The 24,928-nt window shown below is 43.8% G+C and overlaps 2 protein-coding genes across 2 annotated transcripts in view; both read right to left on the bottom strand.

The window, feature by feature from the left end:
* Positions 1–1,459, bottom strand: part of LOC135899133 (cell adhesion molecule Dscam1-like) — a 101,935-nt gene extending 100,476 nt beyond the window's left edge. The window contains exon 1 of the mRNA XM_065428404.2: positions 1,275–1,459. Coding sequence (XP_065284476.2) covers positions 1,275–1,341 — 67 coding nt within the window. The 5' untranslated portion in view covers positions 1,342–1,459. The remainder of the gene's footprint in view (positions 1–1,274) is intronic.
* An 899-nt stretch (positions 1,460–2,358) lies between these two features.
* LOC139057703 (cell adhesion molecule Dscam1-like) overlaps positions 2,359–24,928 on the bottom strand; it is a 58,996-nt gene continuing 36,426 nt past the window's right edge. The window contains exons 4-6 of the mRNA XM_070536444.1: positions 17,569–17,739; positions 9,535–9,690; positions 2,359–2,723 (exon numbers count right to left, since the gene is read on the bottom strand). Of these exons, the coding sequence (XP_070392545.1) occupies positions 2,359–2,723; positions 9,535–9,690; positions 17,569–17,739 (692 nt within the window). The remainder of the gene's footprint in view (positions 2,724–9,534; positions 9,691–17,568; positions 17,740–24,928) is intronic.

Genomic DNA, 24,928 nt, shown 5'->3' with positions numbered 1-24,928 from the left:
CTCATTCGAGCACAGCCGTCATACCCTATTTCTGTGAGGTCTCACAGAGATTGAAAAGGTCGTAGGTACAATAGGCGTACGCGTTCTGTTCAGCGCAAAGCACAAGCGCTCGGCGCTATGCCAGAAAGTTAATAAGGAAGTTACTAGAAAACTAAACTCGGGGAAACAACACAACCTTTTTATTGACTGTGCCTACACAGTTGTTTGTAAGATTCCGTTCACGTGCGAGCGTTGCCACATTGGCCATACAGGCCGATGTTTTAACGACGGGCTGAGAGAGCATGCGTGCTCACTAAAAGGGTCAGTGTCCGGTCAGTTAGCCCAGCACGGCAAAGAACGCGGCTGCAAGCCTACCTTGTACAAATGCACCATATTAGGTAGATGTAAAAAGCAAACGAATCGTTTTGTATCTACTCACACGGAAACTCTTGCGTCATTGTGACCTCTTTTTCCCTTCATAGCTACGAGATGAACTATTTGTTAAAGATGTGCCAGCCTGCTTTCACGACGCGCGTGATGTGATGATTTCAATCCTATCCCTGCACAAATGCCATGTTTTTGTTGATGTTCTGCGTTGAACCTGTTTTTTGCATATAATGCATTCCCCGCAATAAGCCAGTGGTTGTTAGCTCAGCGCTTATGTCTGTCGTCCTCACTGCGTCCAATCTAAGCGTTGTTTGTTCCAGTCCTACTGAAAAGCGTTTAATGGCAAAGAGCAAGGCGATTTACACGTGACAGTATCAGTAAACAATAAGCTAACGACGATAAAACGAGCACAAACTTTTGAAAGGAACTTGAAAACAACAATTTTAATTGTTTCCAGCGTGCTACTTGTGCGTGACTTTCTTTTTGCATCTCCAGGAAAGTCTGCAAGATATAAAAGAAAAGCTGACCCCACGTCTCCCTTGTGCACTGCAACCGTGCTGCTCTCAAACACATTGCAAATGAATTAAACACGCTCAATGCCCAACCTAGCGATTGCATCGCTTTTACAGAGCGTTTGTTGTTGGTATGGCCGCAAAATTCCTCCTAGCGTCGAGCCTCATGGTTGAGCGCAAGACCACTTACGAGAAGCAGCGTGCCAGTGCCAAGTTATCAAAACGCCTTGGAAAGTATAATGATGTTTCATGTGAAAGCCTACGCAACTATGGGCGTCTCCTACATAATTTCCAGAACAAACGTCTGCAGCTTGTTGTTTTAAATATTCTTCGACGGTCAAACTCAAAGAAAAAAATACGAAACAAAGGTAAAGTTACAGCCAATGACAGACAAACCTGTGACTATGATCTGAGCGGTTCCCTGCGCCGAGTCTTGCCGGTTATAGACAAGGCACTGGTACATTCCGCTGTCCCTGCGCTCCACTGGTGCGACGCGCAGCACATCCCGCGACAGCAGGGCCACATTTGCGGATCCGGAAACGGAAGTAATCTTGTCACTTCCGGTCCCAGTGCCGCCAGATGACGAGGGAGAAGCAAAGAGAGGCACGCCGTTGTGTATCCACACAACTCCTTCTACAGGACGCCCAGACACCCTGCAGCTCAAGTTAGCACTCCTGCCTGCATCCACATGCTGCACAGGCGGACCGATGGTTGCCGACAGCGGGGCTGGACGAAAAGAAAGTGAGAAGAAAAGTAGCAGTGTTCTCGCTTGCAACCAGAAATAGCATGTACTATTTCCGCCACTGTAGCAGGATGCACGTCACACTTCATCACACCAAAAGCACAGTGGCAGGCGTATGCTTTCAACATTATGCAGCGTGTCGTCCTAAGCTTCCCACGGGGACATATTATTTTCAGGAAAGATACGTTTCGCCTCTGCTTGAAGCGTCTTTATGTCTTTGATCTGTTGCGTCAGTCGTTGCTTCTAGCATTAGTCGCTAAATGTCAGTGATCGCTCTTGACATATTAGATATACTGAGTGAGTACTTCGTGAAGTGGAAGCAGTTTACCTCCGCACTGTATAATTGCCTTGATGGGTTCTGGTAGAGATGGACCTGCTCACGCAGCGATTACCTCTGTAATAGCTTTATCTTTAGATTTCCTAACGATACTTTCAGGCGCAACAATTGCCCGCATACCTTTGTAAGCCAAGCTTCGCCTGCAATGAGCACCATCCTCGCTCGTGAGGATGCCACACTTTGGTCTGAACGCTACTACGCTAACTGGATTGCTTACTCGGTCCATCATGTTAAATAACACTTGAGGGCCAATTTCACTCAAAGGACTGAAACTGTGATTTCGTTCTCTAACTTATTGTCTCCTTTACTAAGGAAAACGTTGTATAGAACTACCGCTGATAAGCTTGTTATTCCGGTGTTCAGTCACGAAGGATGTCACAAATCTGGTCATTTTTTACTACTCATTGAAAGTCTGATCCCGCACACCTACCAGTCACGAAGAGGTCCGTGTAGGCTTTGTCTTGTCCGGCCGAGTTGTTGGCAAAGCAGAGGTATCTTCCCTCGTCGTCTGGTACAACTTCGTGAATCGTCAGCACAGCACCCCCCGATAATAACGACACCTTCTCGGAGGGCTTCACGGGTATCTGGACTTCGCTGTCATGACTCTGTGTTACGATACTCTTATAGTCACCTGTGAGGCGAAACCAAGAGTACCGAGGAGACGGATGACCCTGGGCAACGCATGGCAGAACCTCCTGCTTGCCCTGTTGCGCTTGCGTAGATCTACGGGACTCCATCATACGAGGTGCAAGCTTGCCCAGAGGCTCTGCAAGAAGCAAACATTCAGGTGTTTCAGTTACTGGCAAGGAAGAGGAGGAGGGAATAAAGAGAGAAGGCAGAGATGTTAACCAGAATAAGCACCGACTTCCTACGCGCTTTAGTTTAAATTTCAGCATTTCTGGCCTTTTATCTGCTCTTTGAGACAACTCCATTGGCGATAGTGAAACTGTACGTCACATATATGGCTCCATATATGACGCCGAAGCTTTATTTGGTTCTTCTCGCCAACTTCGCGTATACCAGCTGCTCTCTTGCCGAGTGTACAGTTTGAGTCACTGGCTACACCACTGTATGTGTACCACCAGATATGTGCCTCTTCAAGAAGGCGCGTCAAACAATGAACAAGGCGAAGAAGGGGGCCAGCTACGTATTTAGCCGAAAAAAGAACTTCGGTAACTGGGTACCTTCCCGAGAGAGAGAGAGAGAGAGAGAGAAGGCAGGAAAGTTAACCAGAGGTGAGTTTCCGGTTTGCTACCCTGCACTGGGGTGGTTTATATATACGTTTTAATGGCGCAAAAGAGCGAGAGGAGAAAAAAGGAACAGGAAGATAAAAGAAAAAAAAGTAAAAAAAAGGAACACGTAACAGGAAAGGCGTTCCAATCACAGGCGTTCAGACGAGTCGGTCGATCTCAAGAAGCGCAATAGCGCTTGCACGGCTTTCTGATGCGACGTTAAGTCGCGTCGATGTTTCAGAATTATTTCTTCCGACAGAAGCTAGTCGTCCAACTGGCTCAGCACGACGGAAAGCGATTGTCTCTGCACACTGTACTGCGGGCACTGGCAAAGAACATGACGAATCGTTTCGGAGTCGCTGTAATCACCACATTCTGCGGTGTCGGCCATCCCTATGCCGAACGCGTACGCACTCATAAACGCGACGCCCAACTGTAGGCTACACAAAAGGGTCGCGTCTCTTCGGGGAAGTCTTGGTGGAAGTCGGAGGCTCAAGGTTGGATCCAGGGTGTATAAACGGGCGTGCATAAAATGTGGTTCATTCCACTCTGGCGTAGTGCATTGGCGTGCAAGTAGGGGGAGCATCCTTGCAAAATCTGTCCTGGACAGCGACGGATCCGACAGGCGGTTCCGAGTACACAAGTTGGGTCACTGGGTTGAAGCAACTAGGCATGTGCATGGGCATGTGGCCGTTCTTCGCCAGTCTGTCATAATTGGGACGCGCCACTGGAACGAAAGAGGTGTAGAAATTTTACATTTAACCCTAAACTACGTCGCACTTCTCCGTGCATACATTTCTCAAGAAAGTTCTCCCTTCAACAAGCATCATACATCAACTTCATCCAAGTGACAAAGACAGGCTAACAGCTGCAGGAGACGAGACGTGTCACCCAGTACGGCCATTACGTTGCTAACTGGAACAAACTTCCGTAACAGCATTCCTGAAGCAACATTTAAATATTGCGTTGGATCCGCGCGTTTAATCATTAGAATTGCTGTATGCTCCTAAATCAAGAGGCGTATGCCCTGTGTAAAAAGAAGCTATTCTGCTAAGAGTGAACATACTGCATTGTTGACTACGTGCCAACTGTTAAATGGCAAAGCTATCTCTACGGCACAATGTTCTAAGATGAAATTTTACATGAAAAAAAGGCGCTACGTTAGAGAATAGCAGAAACGTTTTCGAGCATTGGTCTTTAAATTTTTTTGTTTTTGTTTTTGTGGAAGTGCCTACAATCTCGGGTCTTTTTTTTTTTTAATACAACATGACTTCTCGGCTATGGCAGCATTATTAGTTGTTGTTTTTTTATGAGACTTTATCATATCATCTTTTTTGGAGGCACTTATATAGCTATCAGAATGAAATAATTGAATAAATCGATATGTACTTCGCCCTTCCAAGATGCCTGAATTTAAGTTAAGCGATCAGGTGACCTAGTGCAGTCATGGGACACCTTCTGCTGCTTGGATCAACTTCCATACTATAGAAATTCATTTATAGAAGGATACAAAAAAATACAAGTAGAGGTAACGTCCCCTTTTTTCTTGGTTTTGCTGCGTTATCCCTATCGGCAATCCATCTTCTCATCGTTTCACACTCTTCCTAAGCGTAGGATATGTCACCGAATGTGTGGTCCTTTCACCTCCTTACGATTTATTATTTTCTCCCTACTTTCTTTACGCCTAAATAGACATTCAGATGCTTTTTTGTTACTGCACGTGAATACCGTGAATACCAAAGATCACATTCTGCTCCGTGGAATATTTCGCCGCCCCCCTCCCCATTTTTCTCTGACAAGAAACGAAAAGTATCGGGTGGCAAAAAGAAAAAACAGATTTGAAGTCAGGCCGTTGCTTCAAAGGGTATTCTAGTGCAGTCAAATGCCCTCGCGAACTCCGGTGTTCCTCAGTCGTTTAGTTTAATCTCTTCTTCTTATGCAGGTATAGTGACTTTCCCGTAAGCGAATTCTTCCGCATGTTTCCTAGCAGAAAGGTTCCCTTCAACTAATGACACCAGAATCCAAGATAGTGCTTCGTTGATAGTCTCTCCACGAAAGCCAAATGGTCCGCTCGGACCCATTCTCCGCAGCAGGTCCTTTCGAGAAATCCATTTGAAGCGGCCACGTGGAGGAGCTCGGTGCTTTCATTGAACTGAGCACCGTCAGCTGCTGTGCCCAGGTCGGATCTATTGAGAATGGCACTTTATCGCATTTGGCACAGTGCTCGTAGAGATCATTAAGACATGCGAAGATATTTGTGCTATTAACAGTTTGATGTCCAAACATTTTTTTTTATCGATAGGCGTAAAAAAAAATTATTCACTACTTTTCGTCACATATTCGTAAAGTCTATCCGGCGAAAAAAAATAACTCTCATCTGCAAGCGCACCAGATTGGCCTTTTTTCATGAATTACACTTTTTCCTGCGCAACAATCGGTATGCTCAGGCGAAAGGTCGAAATACATTTTATCTTCCCATTAGCATTGATCTATGCAATGCTCAGTGCGCCCAAAATGCTTTACTGTTGCGCTTACTTTCGCGTCCGTGACGCAAGCGTATTTGAGAGCCACGGTAGTGAGACGACAGGCACGACTACGTGGGTAAAAAAAAAATTGGGAGGACGCCTAAGGTTTGCCTTTAAGAGTAAAACGTCGATAGCATTCAAAGATCACTGACTACTTGTCACGCTTCCCGGCAACTGCAGCTTATGTAACCGTAATGTTCACCGACAAACGCTGGCGGCGAAGACTACGCACCTAGGCGAGCTTTCTTGTAGAAACGTGGTCTGTTGTGTGGGCCGATCTACTGTACTTAGTTCACACTTTTAATATTTCAGCCTGAGAAGACTATTATGTAGGTGCGGTCGGTGTTCGTTTTACTTGACGTCTGTTTGTGGATGGTCATTCTCAAAATTCCGTGGAATAACTTTCTAAAGAATGAAAGACAAGGTATGGGCTACTTTGCTGATAAAAGAGCGGTTTGGTATCCGTGCTTCGAAGGGATATTTGCCGAAAAAGTGGTCGACGCTGGACGCCGGACGCCGACGCTGGATTTTCTGTGACACGGGGCCCTTAACGCATGCGCGGTAATGCGCTTCAGGAATCAGAACTATAGTACTACTGCTACTGTTATTGCTACTACTACAACAACACCAACAACAACAACTACCTCTACTACTACTACTACTACTACTACTACTACTACTACTAATACTACTACTAATACTACTACTACTAATAATAATAATGATAATAGCAAGAAGAAGAAGAAGAACATTAAAATAAAATTTCATGTCTATATGCACGAGATAGGCTTCTCCCAATCATTTCCTTTTACCCCGGTCGCATCAGTGGGCTGCATTCTATGCCAGCGAAATTCCTGTTCTCATCGCACAACCTAATCCTTTGTCGTCTTTGACGGCGTTTCCGTTCACTTGGCATCCATTCTGTCGCTGTTATAGATGACTGGTTGTCTCTGCTCTACGCATGACACGATTTACTCGAGTGCAATTGTTCCCCTTAGCGCCATCTGTGAAATCAGTTCCGCTTGCTTGCTCTACTAAAGTGTACCGCCCTTTTTCAGTTTCTCTCAGTCACACTTATTATTTCTCATTACTTTCTTCGCTGTGAGGTCGTGTTTCTACTCTTTTTTGGTGAAGTTTCTTTGCCAGCGCCCAGATTTAAAACCAACAGTTAGGTACAGATGGAATGCCCAAATGCAGATTTTCTTTTTCGGGGGCGTTAGTAACGTTCGGGTCATGACGTTTGAGGTGTCCGTCATACGCACTGCAACGCATTTTTACTCCTCCGAAAATTTCCTTCTCAAGATCCGCTTCTCATCTGACTAAATAAAGGCACTCTTGAAGAGGTTCGAGTGAGTAACTGCCGATCACAAACTCTCGTTCCCTTGCCAGGCTCTCAAAAGCTACCTCAGTCATTTGCACATTGCTCCTCAAATGTACCCTTAAATATTCCTTATTCATGGTCTTCAATCTCTTGTGAGTTATCTCCAAGGTTGCAATGTCATCTGCAAAGCGCAAGTACGTGACATATTTCGTCTCAATCCTCGCAGTTCATCCTTCTCACCCTCCTAAGCAATTGCTATTACACAGCAACCCCAATTTTTCTTAGCTTTTAATTTATTTGAAAGACTTCACTGCTTGTCGCAGCCAGAAAATCACACTAATACTTAGCCATACGTCACGACTATAGGTAAGGAAAGAAAATACTCAAAAAGAAAGAGGAAGCCCAAACACTACGAACAGTTTGCCGCACATCTGCTCGAATTGAACAAAGAGAAAGCTAATACATAGACTTGCTATATCGATCTTTCACAATATCAGCGTTGAGTTACCTGCATCTCTATGACTGTTTTTCCATGGCTCATTTGAACGCTCTTAATATGCCTTATCACTCAATCTCGTCAGTTAATAAGCCAGCTTGACAGACACTGTGTTAGCGCTTGTTTGAGCCTGACTTGTAGGCTTGTCGCAAACTTGAGAGTAATCAATCATCCATTCTGGAACTAACTTAATAACGTACTTATCATATTTCGGATGGATAAGTCAGCTAGATAAAAAAGAACAACAAGGAGTCTACCGGAAGCTGAGTGATCGATCAAGTAGCAGGCTTCCGTGTTCCAGTACCCTTCTTTCATATCGACCTCTGAAAGCTGCGTCGTCTTTCAACAATGTGTGTGTGCGTGAGCAAAGTTTGTGCTTACTCAATCCTTTTTGGCTTCTCTTTTTTCACATGTTTGTCAGGGGGGCTGTAACATTTTCATCAAAACATATTTCCAGGTACTACTCAACGCCTGACCGTTAGTCGAGATGTTTGCTGACTTGCCAGTTATTGAATGCCTGCACTTGTGCCCACTTTGCAAGTAAGGGTAGCGTTAAGAAGTTTAACAGTTTCCTTTCGTCTACGCAATTCGTTGCTAGGTCACCGTCCTCTGTTACGATAACAAGAAACTACGCAGCATGATCTTTTGTTCTATGGCAGCAGCTCTGTTCCTCTCGGAAATGATGGATCACCACTAAGACGAGTAGGTGCCTCTATTTTTCATACGCAAGCTTCCGCTATGCCTTTATTCCCGTATTCCAGCTTAACATAATGTAAACAGCGCGAATACAAAGTGTGTTAGCTAATCAATCTTATTCGCAGTTCGATATTTCTTGTTTCAAAAATATGCGTGAAAAAAATGCCTTGTAGCAAAACAGAAGTAGCGCATATGATACGAAAAGTCAGCAACGGGTGCGCACAATCTTGCATGTTTTGTCATTAGTTTTTAGCATCACATAAGCCACGGAGAGTGGCGGCTGTGCGTCTGGGTGTAAAACTGCGTGACAAGATCATTTCATTGTGATTTCTGCCAGTAATTATTTATTTATTTTTGTTTAGTTGCAATTGCTGCGAACGATTTTCTCCACGATATCTTCATATACTTGGTATTGTTCAATAAATATGGTATAATGATAACATGAGGTGATCGAAAGGCGTTCCTGGCAAGTTTTTTTTTAGGCAAGACAGTAGATTTGACTTTAGATGATTTGACTTTGACTTAGACAGTAGATTTAACTCACAGTAGTAGTTGACTGTAATTTTATTGTAGGTGAAGATGAATCACAGCAACAAAACGGCGTCTTCCGCAGTTCATACGGCTGGACGAAAAACCACGGCTGCAAGTTCACGATGCAGTAGAATAAACATTTGATAATTCCGAGGATATCAACTATGTTGAGTTGAGACACACGCAAAACGATGTCAGCGGGTTCCGTGCTTGCCGCTGCTGAACAGAAGCCATAGAATTCACCACCGAACGAGGTTACGCCGTTTACCAGTATGTTGCACAATATCAACATTGAAGCCACAAACAAAATATTTTTTTTTAAATTCTACAGAAACATGCAGCGCACCAATGGATGAATACGCTATCTCTATCGTTAAAAAAACATATATTAAGCCTTTCAGTGTACAGCGCTGCATTGGCGTTTCTGTCAATGAAAATCAGCTTTTCTATAATAGAAAGACCATTGCCCGGGTAATTGAATGTTGACTTCCACCAAAGTGATCTCGAGTTCTGGTCGAGTCTTCGTCTACTTCACTGCGTTCCGTCTTGTGTTCCAAAAGTAAAAAGTAAGCAATCGTAACTCGTATCCGTCCGCGAGCATAGTTGCATTAGCCACTTCTTCCTCTTCAATTATTAATCGAGAATACTTCCACCCTTGAGTGAAGTATGTTTTCTCCACTTACGCACGAGAATAGTGAACTTACTTTGTCGGCAAGTTGAAGTGCATAAAATAAATATACGGCGACAATAATACAAGATTACGCGTACACACTCACCTGTGACGATCACTTTCCCGGCAGTGCTGCTGAGATGGCTCTGACCAGTGAGAGCGTCATGCACCTGGCAACGGTAGCTGTGGAATGCTTCGGAGGCCGACACCTCGCGAATGATCAGCTCACCCGTCCGTAGCATGACGTATTTGCTTTCCGAGCCTGTTGATCAAAAATGATAGGCAGGCAAAATTAGAGCGAATTAGTTTGTCGTAACAGAAAACTAACTAAATGCTATTTGAGTGAGTTGTCCCTGTTATTAGATCTTTAGTTTTTGTTTGCTCTATAAGCAAAGTGTGTGACGGAGACATTTGGGGCCTTGGAATACGGGCTCCGAGCGCAACCGCCGAAAATGAACAAAACCTTATTTTCTCTCCGTCATGCAAACTTAACCCCTCTACAAGAAGTGCTATATTGGACGCCTTTGGAATCCTTGGCGGCTTCATCAAGATGAAACTAGGACTAATTAAGTAGCCAGTCTAGTATGAGTACTGCGTCGGTCAGTCATTGTACTGCTGAAGGTATAGGTAATGGGTATTCACGTGTAAGTGGGCAGCTGAAAATGCAGTTTCAAAGTGCAGAAAATGCACTTTGAACGTACCACTATACGTCTTGGTCTCCACCTTAAATCCATAAGAATTATTTTGGTGCACCACTTACTAAAATTAGACTGGCTATTCTGCTTAGGCATAAACAAATATTAAACGTTGAAAACGAAGATAGCGGGGACATTCTCGGTATGTTTTTCTGCTTCAGTTTACTATAATAAATAGCATATTAAACGGCATATACAAGAGAATATGAGGCATGATTTCCACTGAGGATCTATAAATTTTGCTAACCTTGCTTTCTATTTTTTTCTTTTTTTATTTCTTGTCGCTTACTGCCGGGTACAGCCCCAGAAGCCTTCATGGCTTGGGCTGACCGGTTTTGGAACTTGTACTATTTTCATGAAATAAAGGATGTTGTTATTATTATTATTATTATTATTATTATTATTATTATTATTATTATTATTATTATTATTATTATTATTATTATTATTATTATTATTATTATTATTATTATTGAATGGACCTGTTTTGTGAAGTCATGATCATGTGAAAGTTGGGTGGGATCTAAGCTGAAGTAAATGTGCTATAGTTTTTAATTGCCATGACATCTTAATTAGGTAGATTCGTGAGAGCGTATGACAACTAAAGAATCAATGAAATGAGCCGCTGTAGCAGCGAATGTCTGTATACATCAGTGGCATTTCGCATCAAAATCTGCTGATTGAGTTCCATGAGTTCTGCTTTGTAACGATCGTATTTTTCTAGGGAAAAGTGGATAGCGGGTCAAACAGCAAGGGAACAGCTGCCACTAGCTTTGTATACTTGTGTAGTATTCGCGTTACACCACCATATGAGATGGTTCGCGAAAATTATGATAAACAAAATATCAAATCAAATGCAAAACAGCAAGCCTAAGGTACCTTATCTACCTTTCAAGCGTAAAATATTAGCGCACTTCCCATTTCTCGTACTCGTAATTTTCTATAATATTTCGAGAGCATCCTGCCTGCCATCCGTTCAATATCGTTGAAGGCGCTTGGCTGCCATAACAACAGTCGCCTAATGGCTGCAATACATCAAAATTCAACGGAGCGTGACTTAAAAAGAAAACACACTCACTAAATATGAGTTCTGCACTATACCGAGAGGCGCCACATACTCCTTTCTTCTGAAGAATGGGCCAGCACCTCAAAGCGTCATTCATGTCCATCGGTTGCGTAACAACGGTCTTGGTGCTGTTACGGATTTCCGACGCGTAATCCATATCTCACTCCGTATTTCACAGCTATTTACACTCCTTCAACGCCGCTTCGAAACTCGCATTTCTAGCCTTGTAACCCTATCTCAGCAATGCATGCTTGCTTACTGCCAGCGTCCTACTTCCAATTGCTGCAATGGTCTCTCTGTTTTGAATGCTGAGATAAAGGTTTCAAATTCTACAGAAAGCGGTGCGGATGGCAGGCTCTAAAAGTGATTGCCTGGCGCAGATGAAATGACCGTAGCCACCCCACTGAAGTGAATGTCCTTCTCGTTTCGAGCCGTTGTCTGGAGTCTGGCGGTTGTTAAAAAAAAATGTGTATAATGTTCCGTGTAGACAGCAAGTATAGGTCCCACGGCGAACTAAGGCAGTTGTGGATCGCCGGCTGCTTGCAATCTCAGCATCAGACCCCATCCGTTTCTCCGCGTTTCCTCACTGTTGTGTGCGTAGTCCACTTAGACTGATTACTTGGCTGTGCGCCTCCAACGCCACCCCCTCCCCCCCCCCCCCCGCCCCGTTTTTTTTTCTGGCTTTGTGCACATTTTTACTGTGTTTCGTTCATCCATCCAAATGCTGTTGCGATAGATTGGTTCTTTATGGGTTGCCAGGTTATTATCAATTTTATTATGTGTAATATTTCATTGCGGGCTTATAGCAGCACAGGAACTTTCTTCTTCAGTTTGCTGCTTTACAGAATAACTTCTTGTTGTTTGCGCCATCCCTTCGCCTAAATACCACCAATGCAAGGTACTTATGGTTCTTCTTCTTCTTATTTTTTATTTCAGATATTACCCGCAGTGCCTTTGTTGGCATTATTGTGGGGCTCGCGATAATTCATAAAATGAATCCCCAGTCTTGCGGCCAACCAAATCTGGTGGTAACAAATTACGCTCGAAAATCGTTCTTGGGAAAAACGAATTTTGAAGAAGATTGGTTATTGTTATTATGCGGCTATAAATAGCGGAACGTTACCTTGATTTAAACAATTGCCTGGGGGGCATGCGCTCCATTGTAACGTCTCTGAAACTCTTGCGCATAGAGGAAAACTGTAGCCGCGGCATTTTCTGCTGACCTACAGCGCCGCACTTATCAGTCACTCTAACCACAGAGCCGAGCGCAAGTGCTGGCGGCTATGTTTATTGCCTTGCATTAAACATGCGCAACGTTCGTCGCCTACGCGAGAATTCTCGAACCACTTAAGCTCATCAATCCTTTCCGAGCAATGAGCGCCGATGCAAGAATCCAAGTTTTTGTTGTCTTTATTTTGAGTGACGCTTACGAATGTCATCGTAGCGGTTACCGTTGCATGGTCATGCTGTTCGTTTTATGCAACCATAACTAAATTAACCACACTGAAAGGAACACGTCGTTGGAGGATATGGCCAACGGTATATTTTTCTCGATTGTCCGGTGCTAGTCAGATAATTTTTATTTTTATTGCGAACTTAGCTGATTAGTTCAGTTCAATTGTCTCGAGCGCTGTGTCGTATGTTGGTGTGTCATGCCGTATGCCGCTTGAAACACGTCTCCTGCAGCGGTACATATTGGCGTAATTTCTTTCTACCACGATTCCATTAAACTACCCCTCCCCCCCCCCCAAAAGAAAGAAGAAGAATTGTGCCGAATAACCACATGGACTGAACTCACTCGGCTACTTTCATAGAACATTTCGAAAACAGGTTATGCATTGCTTCAAATTTGCTAACTGAACTAATAACTATGTGCGTGAAATATGCTAGGAGAAAAACGCCGTTTATGAGTGCCCACGGACATGGGGTGTGTAGATATACCAAGAAAAGAAAACTTGTCAGATGGCCTTCAAGTCTAAATTTCTCCTATATTCGAGAAATTTGGCTCGATAAGCAAATCCTCCGGGTGTCTCGTGACTGCGCCATAGCGCGTGTACAGCTATATGTGAGGTGCACCTCAAGTACCACATATACATGCTGTTCCTTAGGTAAAGAGCTAGTTTGAACGAGCCCCATCAAGAAGTCACATACCCTGACAGCTAGATCTTGGTCACGTGAGACGGCAAGCGGGGGGCGAAAGTTTTTCAAGGGACTTCCTCAATTCCTCTTGCGGACACGTAGCCTGGTATCCGAGATCAAACGCGCGCCACATCCTTCCCCTTTCAGTTTGTTGTAAAGGGAGAAAGATGTGATAATGGAAAGGCAGAGAACTTCAGAAGATTGATTCCGGTTAGCTACTCTCTACATATAGGTAAAGGGAAGTGAAAGTTGAGACCGAAAGAAGTTAACCCTTGTACGTGACTACCCATGCAGAACGAAGTGTTTATGGCTTTATTCGCCACAATCGTTCATACAGGCTGGTGCGTCTCAAGAAGCCCGGCAGTATGATTGCGGCTTTGAACATTCTAGACGCTCGAGGCCATGGTACCAGGACCTTCGCTTCTGTAAAAGGCCCGTCGTCTAAGTGCCCTAAAGTGGTCCGATGGGCAAGCCCCTGCGAAATACCAAAGTTGTTGTCGGCGTACATCGTTCTGCTATGTTGCACTCCCACCGCAGTAAGGGTGCCAAATATTTCGACGTTTTTTGCCACGTTCTAACGGCGCGCACTTACGCAGATATTGCTTAGCAGAGGGCCACTTGTGTGACGGGCATAGTCGACTGGAAGCTGTTCAATTGATTTGTACGGTAAATGCTTTTATTGCATTGTTCAAGGGCGTCGCCCTCATAACTTGCCCGTAGTAACAGGGAACAGGGCCTCTTTAAAATCATTTGCCAAGACTGGAACATCTGTGTAATCCTTGCTCGTTTAAAGTAGCGCAGGCGCAGATGCCTACCATAGAGAGGCTTAAAAAAGGGGCGGCTTAACAGCGGTCGACATCGAAGAAAGAAAAGGTCTTCTTAGGCACAAGTGCACCATGTGGTTTGTTTTTTATTTTGCACTACCTTCGGATTGGCCGGCATCTTTAGGCTTGGCCTATATTTTTTGTTGTTGAGAAAGCCAGACTTCCGTTTTCGGTATTAGGTGCGCGAACTTTGAACGAGCGCTTCTGTTCGTTGCTGCCTTTTTGGTGCTAATTACACGTTAATACTGCTCCATATATAGCTGAAAAAGTACGCCGCAGCCACTGGTTGCAGTTACGGGCATAGATTCTTCTTTCTTTGTGAATAAAACTTCGTTGACTTTTTGTAATTCACTTGTCGTATGGGTCTTATTGTTTACACTACCTGCCACCGGGCAACAGAAAGATGATAGCCTTATGCTAACTTGGCGTGCTTTCTGTTTCATGCTTCATTTTGGAATTGGAGGAAGCATCCAATAGTCACAATTTCACGAGACGAAAGTTGCGAGATACCCCTACCTGACGAACCTCATGTTCATCTAAAATCTCCCGCGAAGACATTGTCGCGAAAAGCCATGTAGAAAATAACTGTGTACACAGGCCTTAATTCAGTTCTGAGAGGCTTACAATAAAGGCACAAAAGTGCGTGTAAATGCAGCAGTGGTTTTTTGGCTTATAAAAAAGAGAGAGAGAAAATGATACAAGAAAGGCAGGGAGGTTAACCAGGACTGAGACCGGTTGGCTACCCTACACTGGGGAAAGGGAAAGGGGGCGGAAAGATAAAAAAGCAAGCTACATATACTAGCGCTCATTTCATCGCTTGGTTTCTTTCTTTTTCGTCCGTTTTTTCTTTCCTTTTTTTTGGTGCATTTGAGGCATTGAGCATCAAACTGTGAAACAGCAATTGTCAGTTTGGAAATGCCAAACTTTGAAACGTCCAGGGAATAAGAAATTCGTTCAGTCGACTCAACGCTAGTTGCAAGGGGAAATTATTTGCGTGCACATAACTGTGACGAAGTTGCTTGCGAACACTATAAAGCAGAAAACTCAAAAAGTATTGGACCTTTAAAAGGGCGATCTGCAGGAATTTCGTCAGAAAAACAAGGCACCATATTGAAACGAACCAAGCAGAGGCATAAATTGAACACAAATGTTGATTTATCGTTTTCTATTTCGTTTTTTTCTTGTACGACAGTCAGAAGTAATGTATCGGAAGTACTTCCTATCAAATCAAAGCAGGAGGGGTCAAAGCAGGAGAAAGAGGCTAAGAAAAAATCTCCTAATACACTGAAATCTGGCGGAATTGCGTCACGAACTTTGACACAAACGTGGAAGCTTTCGCAAGTTGGTAAAAGATCATGGCTGTTTTACGCAGCGCAAGCAATGTGTCTCGTATCAAAACATGCTATTTCTCCTCTGTACTTTCGTTTTTCTAGGACCATTCATGCGCTGCTGAAAACACCGTTTTGAAGTAAGCATATTAACAGAAGAGGCAAATGTGTAGTACTTTCATAACTACAGAAGCACGTCCCCTGTCATACAATACCAGATCAATACTACGTCCCTTTTTTACCAAAGTAAGTTTTGCGATTCCATTGCTCTAACGTTCTCGTCAGACCTAGCGAGCTTGCCACTTTACCAAATGATAAAGGGAAACAACTCTACGTGAAAGAAAATACGCTCTTGCCTGACTTCCTTAATCATTTTCTTAAAATTATTCACATTAGCTTAAAATGTAGAAGAGACTGATGCAGTTGGCCCGGAAAAAGAGTATCGACTTCGATGTCTTGGTTACCGTATAGGACCCGTAATGTAAGAAAAAACCCTCCTCTTCTGTGCGGCGGGCTGTCTAACCAGCAGCTGTTGAAGACCTCCTACAGCATAAAATCCAGTGAAGTTTAACAGGCACCATCAGTTGTACTCCACTGATTCAGAGGCCCTGCTGCAAGTTGCACCCACATATGCTCACAAGCAACCGCATTCCTTCTAGACCAATAGAGGTTTCTATTCAGGTGAATGAGAAAACACGTCAAAATTTCAATTTTTACTCGTCCATAAAGATGCGTAGATATATTTCGTACGCCTTGAACTTTTCGTTGCGTTCCGACCTCTCGCATACTAGCACCAGGAGCTGTCAAAAAAATTTTCCCTCGATTTAAATATTTATTCTAGCGATTCACGATGCTTGGACGTACATAGCAAGCCTACGTCCACAATCTTGCCTCGTCGTTGCTTTCAAGATCTGGCAAATCGCTTCTGACGGACAGTCACGGCAAATACGCACAACATTCCAAAGGGGAAAAAAAAGGAGCACCAATCGGCTTTTATAAGACGAAGCGTCACTCATGATGGCAGCTTCGTATCGAGCGCTTCGCCTTGTTCGATTTTTCTCATTGATCCTCCTGGAACGCTGTCGTCCTGCAAGCCTTCGTATGGCATAATGCTGCCGACCATTTTCTCAGCCGGTTGGCTCGATGCGTCGGAACAAGCGAACTGGCAGAGCGAACGACACGCCTGCCGGACCCATCGAGGTTAGCTCGAAGTTGATCGCCGGAAACCACCCACGCGCCGCTGTTATACGAAGTGGACGAGCGTGAGGAGAAAGAGGAGAGAACGAAACAGGCGCGAGAACCACCTCGCTCGTAACGATTGAGCGTTCCACGTTTGGAGCAGGAACACCTAATTACGGCGCCCGTTTCGAGACGCTCTTTCGAGGTGAGACGGACTGAGAAGATCAATGATCGCGGGAGGCTGCGTTCGAGCGAAAAATCGGAAGCAGGCTTCCTGAAGCTTCTCACGAAACAGTGCCGACCATCGGCTGTCAATAACAATCTGCTGTTGTGCCGAGTATATTGCACTCAAGGTATTGTGTCTGACGGATACAAAGTGGCTCTACATAAAGTTCACTCTGTTTGCGCTCCTTTATGTTTAACAGTGTTCTTAGAAGTAAAGCCATTATAAGCGGTAGTGATAGCTATTACGATGGCAGATGCGCATCACACAGCACGTAGGCGTAGACTGATGTAGCGAGCACAAGATGCATGAGCTAGTGTAAAATAGGCTGTCCTCCGTGGAATGTAGAGACGAACGACTGGCTCTGCAGAAGGTGAATTGCATGGTGAGGGGGTTAGGCAACACTATAGTTTACTATTTTTCATGTACCTCAATTTATATTTTCATGTGAAATGTGCTGCTCTTTATTTTTATGCTCTTTCTTGATCGCATTTTCTACCCGTTAAATATATTTTCTTATTTTTTACAGTGTATGTAAAAAGCGAGAACTACTATTTCCTTCCCAGTCATAAGCTTATAGGCGCTCATCACAATTTGGTCCGCTGATGAGAGCCCTGAACACGGGCAAAACTTTCACTCGCGTCTATCATTTCGTGGACAAAGTTTTTGCGCGCACTTTCACTTACCCCGTTGCCCTATGGGGAGCGTGTTTGCCACTGTGAGACCATCACTGCGAATCCACGACGTCACTGTGACGCAATCTCTCACTGAAGTCGGCAAGTGGCAACGTAGAACGGCTGCATTTCCTCGAATGGCGTAGACATCCGGCACAGAGACTACGAGGCTCTCTGGCACCACTGCGAGAGGAAATACAAAGGGAGAGGGTAAGAATTAGGCGGAGCTACAGTGTTCAAATGTTTCTTTAGGTACAGGATTTGATGCCGTTTACAATAAACGTCCCTAGCTGCGTCGAGTTGAAAGCTGGGTTAGTTGCTGTTGGAAAGAACAGGTTCTTGTGAACCTTTAGTTACAAGGGTCATCGTTAGAAAGCACCCAGAGGAAGAAATTACGGCAGATACAACGAGTTTGTAGGTGTGAACGTCATGAGAAGCGTTTGTTTCTTTAAATGTTTCAGGTAAATGTTATGCAATGTAGCCCGTCATTTTATTTACTTTCAAGTACAAAAATGGAAGGCTACACTTTAAACTCCTTGCTCTCTCGGCTCCTCTCAGTTCCGTGATGCCCTCTTCGCATTCCATCACCCTCACCCCGTCTCTTATTTAATGAGAAGCTCCCGTGTCATTTTATAAGACGAACTACGAAAAAACGGCCATAAATCTTTTGCCACGAAATATATTGCTGTAAAAAGTTCTACACGCCCAGCCTCAAATCCTGTAAGAACAGCAATGTCCTTAGCGGCGAAATCTTGATCTAAATTGAGTTTGAAGGCTGAAGAACGTGAATCAATGTAAACGCGGTCAAATTTGTCGACACTTCGGTACAAAGGAAACACTATTTGTGAAGGAAATGCGGTGTCCACCGTCATGTTACGTATCTTTTCCGAAGTTCAATGATTTCACCTTCCGTTCATTGCAACAGTGCGTCACAAAACCAAAAGTTTCCTCCACAATTGCTCTATTTATAAGGCCGTCTCACGAGCAAACGCAAAACCAGGGTATGTACGCGTGTAAGTAAATCTTGCCATCGATTAGACTCCGATCACACTAACGGATAAGGTGAACATGAGTTCGGATATTCAATTCGGGTGCTTGATGTCCTCCTTTTTCGCGTAACTCAGCTCAGTTGAGTCACAGACCGAATGTGCGTGGTGCTCACATCACCAGTGGCGTGGTCACGGAGACTTCGAATATTGAAGATCACTAAAGGTGTATCACGTGGTCGGGCAGTGGCCATGCTTGGTTGAACTGTCTCTAATTCTTGGGTATAATCTGCACAATTACCGTTCTTTATTGTTAGTTCACCTATGCGTAGGTAGTACTATGCTACTATGCTACCCTATGCGTAGGGTAGCAAACCAGGCGCCTCTCTGGTTGAATTTGCCGCCTTTCCTTGCCTTCTCTCTCTCTCTCTCTCTCTCTCTACACTAAAGGGCAAAAGCAAAACCTTGCAAAAAGGAGCGTCTAACAATATTGTTTTCGCATGACTGCGCGTCGGTGTGTCGATGTGGAAGGAGCCGTGCTAGCGTGACGGCGCGATAATAGTGTGGTTTCAACTTACTTGCCATTGCCTGATTCAAACACAATTACTATGCTGTGTCGTCGCATGAGTTATTTACAACAATCTCGTGCTGTTTCTTAGTTCTCTTTTTGGATCTAACGCGCCAAACGAACTTTGAGTTCCAGTGGGGTCGAGGGAAACTGTAGACGATAAACCAGATGACGAAGCAATATTATATATATATATATATATATATATATATATATATATATATATATATATATATATATATATATATATATATATATATATATATATATTAGAAAAGAGCAGTTCCGGGTCCCGGTAAATATTCACTGTGAAGCAGACGCGCGTATCCAGCGGTTTATTGACGTTTCGGCCGGGGTCCGGCCTTCATCAGAAGCCTTCGGCCGGCTTCTCAAGTCCGGCCTTCATCATCTGATGAAGGCCGGACCGTGGCCGAAACGTCAATAAACCGCTGCATACGCGCGTCTGCTTCACTGAATATATATATATATATATATATATATATATATATATATATATATATATATATATATATATATATATATATATATATATATATATATATATATATATATATATATAAACGAGAAGACAGGGGGTTAACCGAGGGACCCGATAATTATTAGTCATATAATGAGAAGCCAACAAACATTGACACCAAGTACAACATAGGGAAAATTGCATGTGCTGAATAAATGAAATAATTAATAATTAGTCATGATAAATTAATGGAAATTAAAGTGGATGAAAAAGAACTTTTTCATCCACTTTAATTTCCATTAATTTATCATTACTTTATTTCATTTATTAAGCACATGCAATTTCCCCTACGTTGTACGTGGTGTCAATGTTGTTGGCTTCTCATTATATGACTATATATATATATATATATATATATATATATATATATATATATATATATATATATATATATATATATATAAATTCTCCTGTCGTCGCTCGTTATTTGAATGCGGCAGTTCAATGTTGCGGCCACTGATTAAGCAACCAGATGTAAAAATTTAACCATGGGTGCCATTTATCAACTTCAATGAGAAAAATGTATCGATTCTACTTCCATTTTAGGAATGAATGTTTTAAAAAAAAAAGAATGCGCTCGCTATCAATTATTTCTCTGGAGCGACACGGGCCTTTACTTCCCAGGCATTTGTGCCTTTGTTAAAGCGACACAAAGCCAAATATTAATTCACGCTAGAGCTCGAGAACGTCTAAGGCATCAAGATTATCGCGAAAAAAGTTGTAGTAATCGATACGTTGCGGTCAATGCAGGATCCGATTCGCCACTCACCCGAGACATTAAAGTACTAGCCCGATGACGTAGGCACTCCTCACTATAATTCAGTCACTAGTGCTCAACCTTCCGCAATAAAGAGATAATTGTATTGCATTAGGAGACGGAATAAAATGCTACTTTTTCCGGTTCTATTCGATGACTACAAAAAATAACTCATTCACATTACCCTTCACAACGACCCGGGTGGTCGAAAGTTTTCGTTTTCGCTCGACACTGCGCCGCCCGAGCTCTCGCGTTTCATTTGTTTCGTTATCGCGTAGTGCTGCGCTGGTTTTGCTGGCTCGCGAAAGTAGCACAAACTGAAAGCACCAGAGAAATCCACCTCCATGGTATGATGCCCCAACGGTCCATGCCATTTGACCGAAAGCAGCTGCAAAGGCGAATCCAACACTACGTCTTGGCTCGGTTTCTCCTGGCCGCGCATCCTTGCGCAAAAGAAGCGCAGCACCGTCTGTCAGGCACCGTTTTACTCACCGATGGCAGTATGTGGCAGGGATGGTGTAATCAACGTGACCCACTCCCCTAACGGGGAGGACCTGAATTGCGTTACAGGTGTGCGGACCCTTCTGAGGTGACTTTCTCTTCAACGAAGTCTTTCCTTGGCACTGAAATAAGTGTTCCCAGGTCTCTGGTGTGGTATTTTAACTGTCCACGTTGACTTAACGTTTGCCTTTAGTGTCCCTTTAATGAAAAAATAAAGATCTGGATTGCTGTTTTACGGTGAGACATGAGTCCTTACTTTCGTCCGAATGACGTACGCTGCTGATAACCAGGGAAGATGTCACTGCGAGGGCATTACGGAGAGGAAGCGTCTCGCAATACAACTCATTTCGTCGCCGTCCACGTGATCGCGTAAATGGAATCGAGGGAGGCCTTTGTTCGCAAAATAAGCAAAATACCACGCTACGACGCAAGAAAGAATAATGAGAGTACACCTTCCATCCGGCGGCTTCTGAAGAAGCCGCCTTCTGAAGAAGCCAGTGAACTGGCTCACGTAGACATAATTTCCGGGGTAGACGAATCCAAGAAAGCCGCGCCGTCGATTATCGCAGCTCATTTAGGCTTCCTTCACATCGCTGCTATCAGTGACAGAACATTACAGAAGCGCTGAAGAAACACAATACACGCAAGGAACTGCGGCTATTGCAGCTGGCAAGTCCTTTCACATTCTATGCAAAGGGCCGTAAATTGCCCGCAGACCACTCCTTTTTGTATGCGTTGATTTAAGATATATAATATTCTTTTTTCTTAACTGACCATCAAAAGAGCTCGCATTCACACGTCGCGTGCTGAATACAATAACGGCTTCCCATTACGTCACTGTGGTGCCACTGGCCACTGTAACTGAGATTCTTAGAGGTGTGCAAAGGGACTACCTTCACTGATGTGAGTGGAAGACTACGAACGCCTGTGCTGTGCGGTGGCAGTATGCGGCGACAGTGACCGACTGTGATTGTATGTTTATGCTCCTTTCTTTCTTTAGCTCTACTTTGTTATCACTTTACCTCCCCCTCCCCTCTCTCCCCAGCGTAGGGTAGCAAACCGGATCTTCCCCTCTGGTTAACCTCCCTGCCTTTCTCCTTTCGTATGTCTCTCTCTCTCTTTTTTTTTCGCTGCTCCTTAATCTATCACTTAGTCACGCTACCTTGCCGTCTGATTCAGAAACAGCAAGTCCATTTACAACCTTGCAGAATGAGACCGCCTGCTGTGTACTCACATACTGTGTACCTACCTGTGTGCATTTCAGGAACAAACAACTCTTATAATAATGCATAAATATTTCAGTAATCAATACAGTAACGAATGGAGTGAATGGTGGGTGAAATAAGTAAATAGTTAATTAATTATTTATTAATTGAACGATCGATCGATTGATTGATTCCACTTTTAGTCATTGACAGAGTTATACAGAACGTGAACATGATCATACGAACGAACATAATAAACAAAACAGTATTTAACATATTTAACATAACCCGCTGAGGTGGCTTAGCGGATATGGTGTCGCGCTGCTAAGCACGAGGTTGCGAAATCAAATCCTGGCTGCGGAAGCCGCATTTCGATGGGGCGAAATGCAAAAACGCCCATGTCCCGTGCATTGGGGGCACGTTAAAGATCCCATGGTGGTCAAAATTATCCGGAGTCTCTCACTATGGGGGATTCCATTGTAGTTCATATCATGGTTTCAGATGGTGGTTTCGGCACGTAAAACTCCAGAAATAGATTCAACTGACATCTATGTAAACTCTTGGCAATCATACATGGGAGTCTCAGATGAAGGGGCGCCACTAATGCCCCCTGAACCCGGCAATAATTTCCCAATGCACCCTACATTTGCTTGGAAATGTCTTAATTAAATTTTAAAGATCTACTAGTCAATCTATGACTGGGCTCCGTATATTTTACGCTGGGTCTATTGACTCTGCAAGGTTTTTTGTTCACACCTCTACTGTCTCGTCTGTGAGAACTCTCTGAAGCATACGACCATTACTAGTGGTGACTCCCGGAGTGAGACGTAAGCGCAGTTAAGTTCACCGAAGCACATCCGTGGACGTTTTAATACTTCTTGCAACCTAGCTAATTAATGGTGGGTTTTACAGTTTTACAAGACATGCATTACAAACTCCATGGACTATCTAAGCTTAATCCCGCCATACCTGTATTTCCTTCTCCGTGCTGATTCATTGAATATCTGCACTTTATACAATGAAACCGAAAGCGAGAGTACGCGAGTTGGGGGATGTCAAACAGGGCCCAGACGGGACAAAGAGAGGCACAGCTACAGCAAGCTAAACTCGAAAAGAGCATCCTAACTACGAAAACTGAAATCTACTGCTAAAAAAGTTTTCAAACTTGCTAATCACGCCGTTGTCGTGAAACACACGCACACATACCAGTAGGTCAAGAGCGATATCAGTCGTATGAAGCGAATTGAATATTTAATTATCGACGCTATTAACAGGTAACTTCCTTAGAAGCCGAATTTCGAATGCTTCGTTTTTTGTAATCTAAGAGGTTTTACTTTGACTATCAGTTCTACAGATACGACCGTGCAAGTTCCCGCCGACGCGCTAATTAAATCACTCACCTTTATCCACTGGAGGATCTACAGGCCTGATACTGTTTGTTTATTCTGTCGTAGCTGATTAAAGCAGACAACTGCTCCCCGAGGCGCTTCAAGAGGATAGGCGGCCTTCCCACCTCGGCTTCGCTTCTGCAAAGGTGGCTTTTTATTTCGCCCGCGATCGTTACCCAGCCGCACCATCTATCAGCGCAGCCTTTATCAGCCGCGACGCAGACGCCTGCCTCGCTTCCTTCGCGGTCGGCGGAACGGACCCCGCGACCAAACGGCGGCGAAGGGGAGATTGCGGGGCTCCCGTACAGCCAAGGCGAGCTGAGCTGAGGCAAACCACTTCTTTTACCCGGGCCGCGGGCTTGACAAGCCTTTTTAGGAGGCCGGGTCCGCGGTCGAAAGACGCTATCAGCACACCTCCAGGTTAAGGGGCGTTGACCATATGCAGCACTGACCCTCGCATCTATGCACTTTCAGCCCAACTTTTACAGCTCGCACGTATTTGCCTGAGCGTTTGCTGCATCCGCACAGAGTTTCGGTGCCTGCCCGTGGCTTGCCAAAAATGAAAGTTCCCCTCGAGCTCAATAAAAAGCACCTGAGCTTGCAGGAGCCGCCACATACTTCGCGACTTCGCTTTCGCGTTTCACACTTGACACCAACTTTGATCAGCACGTTTTCCCGTTCTTTAAGCTTTCCTGTTTCTTGCTTACGCATCCAATATTGCCGTGTTACAAAAAGCTTGCGTCTTTTTATTTATCTCTTTTTCCAATGAAGGGCTCATAGTCTAAGGCTATATTTGATGTTATGTTCTTCCTTGCTTTGTACCCGTACTTTTCTTTTTTTTCACATTGGTTTGCTGTCGTGTAATGTCCTGCCGAAAATCACTACAAATCGTCCTCTATTTGTTTCTCCTTTCTTTCTTTTTTGCTTTTGTGGAAAGCTGATATAGCGACTTCAAGAAAGAGGCAAACAATGGCCACTCATCACTTGCAAATACTAAAGTACAATTTATTTTTCAGACGCCTCGAATAAAATAAGAGGAAGAACGGACCTGTTGTTCGCTTACTGTGCCTCAGAGCCATTAAAAGTAATGACAAGAAATTTTGTTACATGGTTTTTTTCTTGCCACTATTTAGCCTGTTAAAAAAACTAGCCTAAGAGTTTGATTCCTTGAATATTCTTTCACTATCTAATTCATTTTCATTGCACCTTGCGGTACATCATTAGAACTACTACCAGTGTAGCCTGCGGCGGCCGCATTCCAATGGTGGCGGAATGCAAGAACGATCGTGTACCGTTCATCGGGCGCATTCTAAAGAACACAATGTGGTCAAAATTCATCAAAAGTCACCCGCTATGGCGTGCCATATAGATTTCTTTTTTACTTTTTTATTTTCATCTTGTATTTACCAAATGACGCAATCCGACTGAA

This window comes from Dermacentor albipictus, chromosome 3 (assembly GCF_038994185.2).
Source record: "Dermacentor albipictus isolate Rhodes 1998 colony chromosome 3, USDA_Dalb.pri_finalv2, whole genome shotgun sequence".
Taxonomy (NCBI): Eukaryota; Metazoa; Arthropoda; class Arachnida; order Ixodida; family Ixodidae; genus Dermacentor; species Dermacentor albipictus.
The sequence above is the reverse complement of the archived record's forward strand: the minus strand, read 5'-3'. Positions and strand labels throughout refer to the sequence as shown.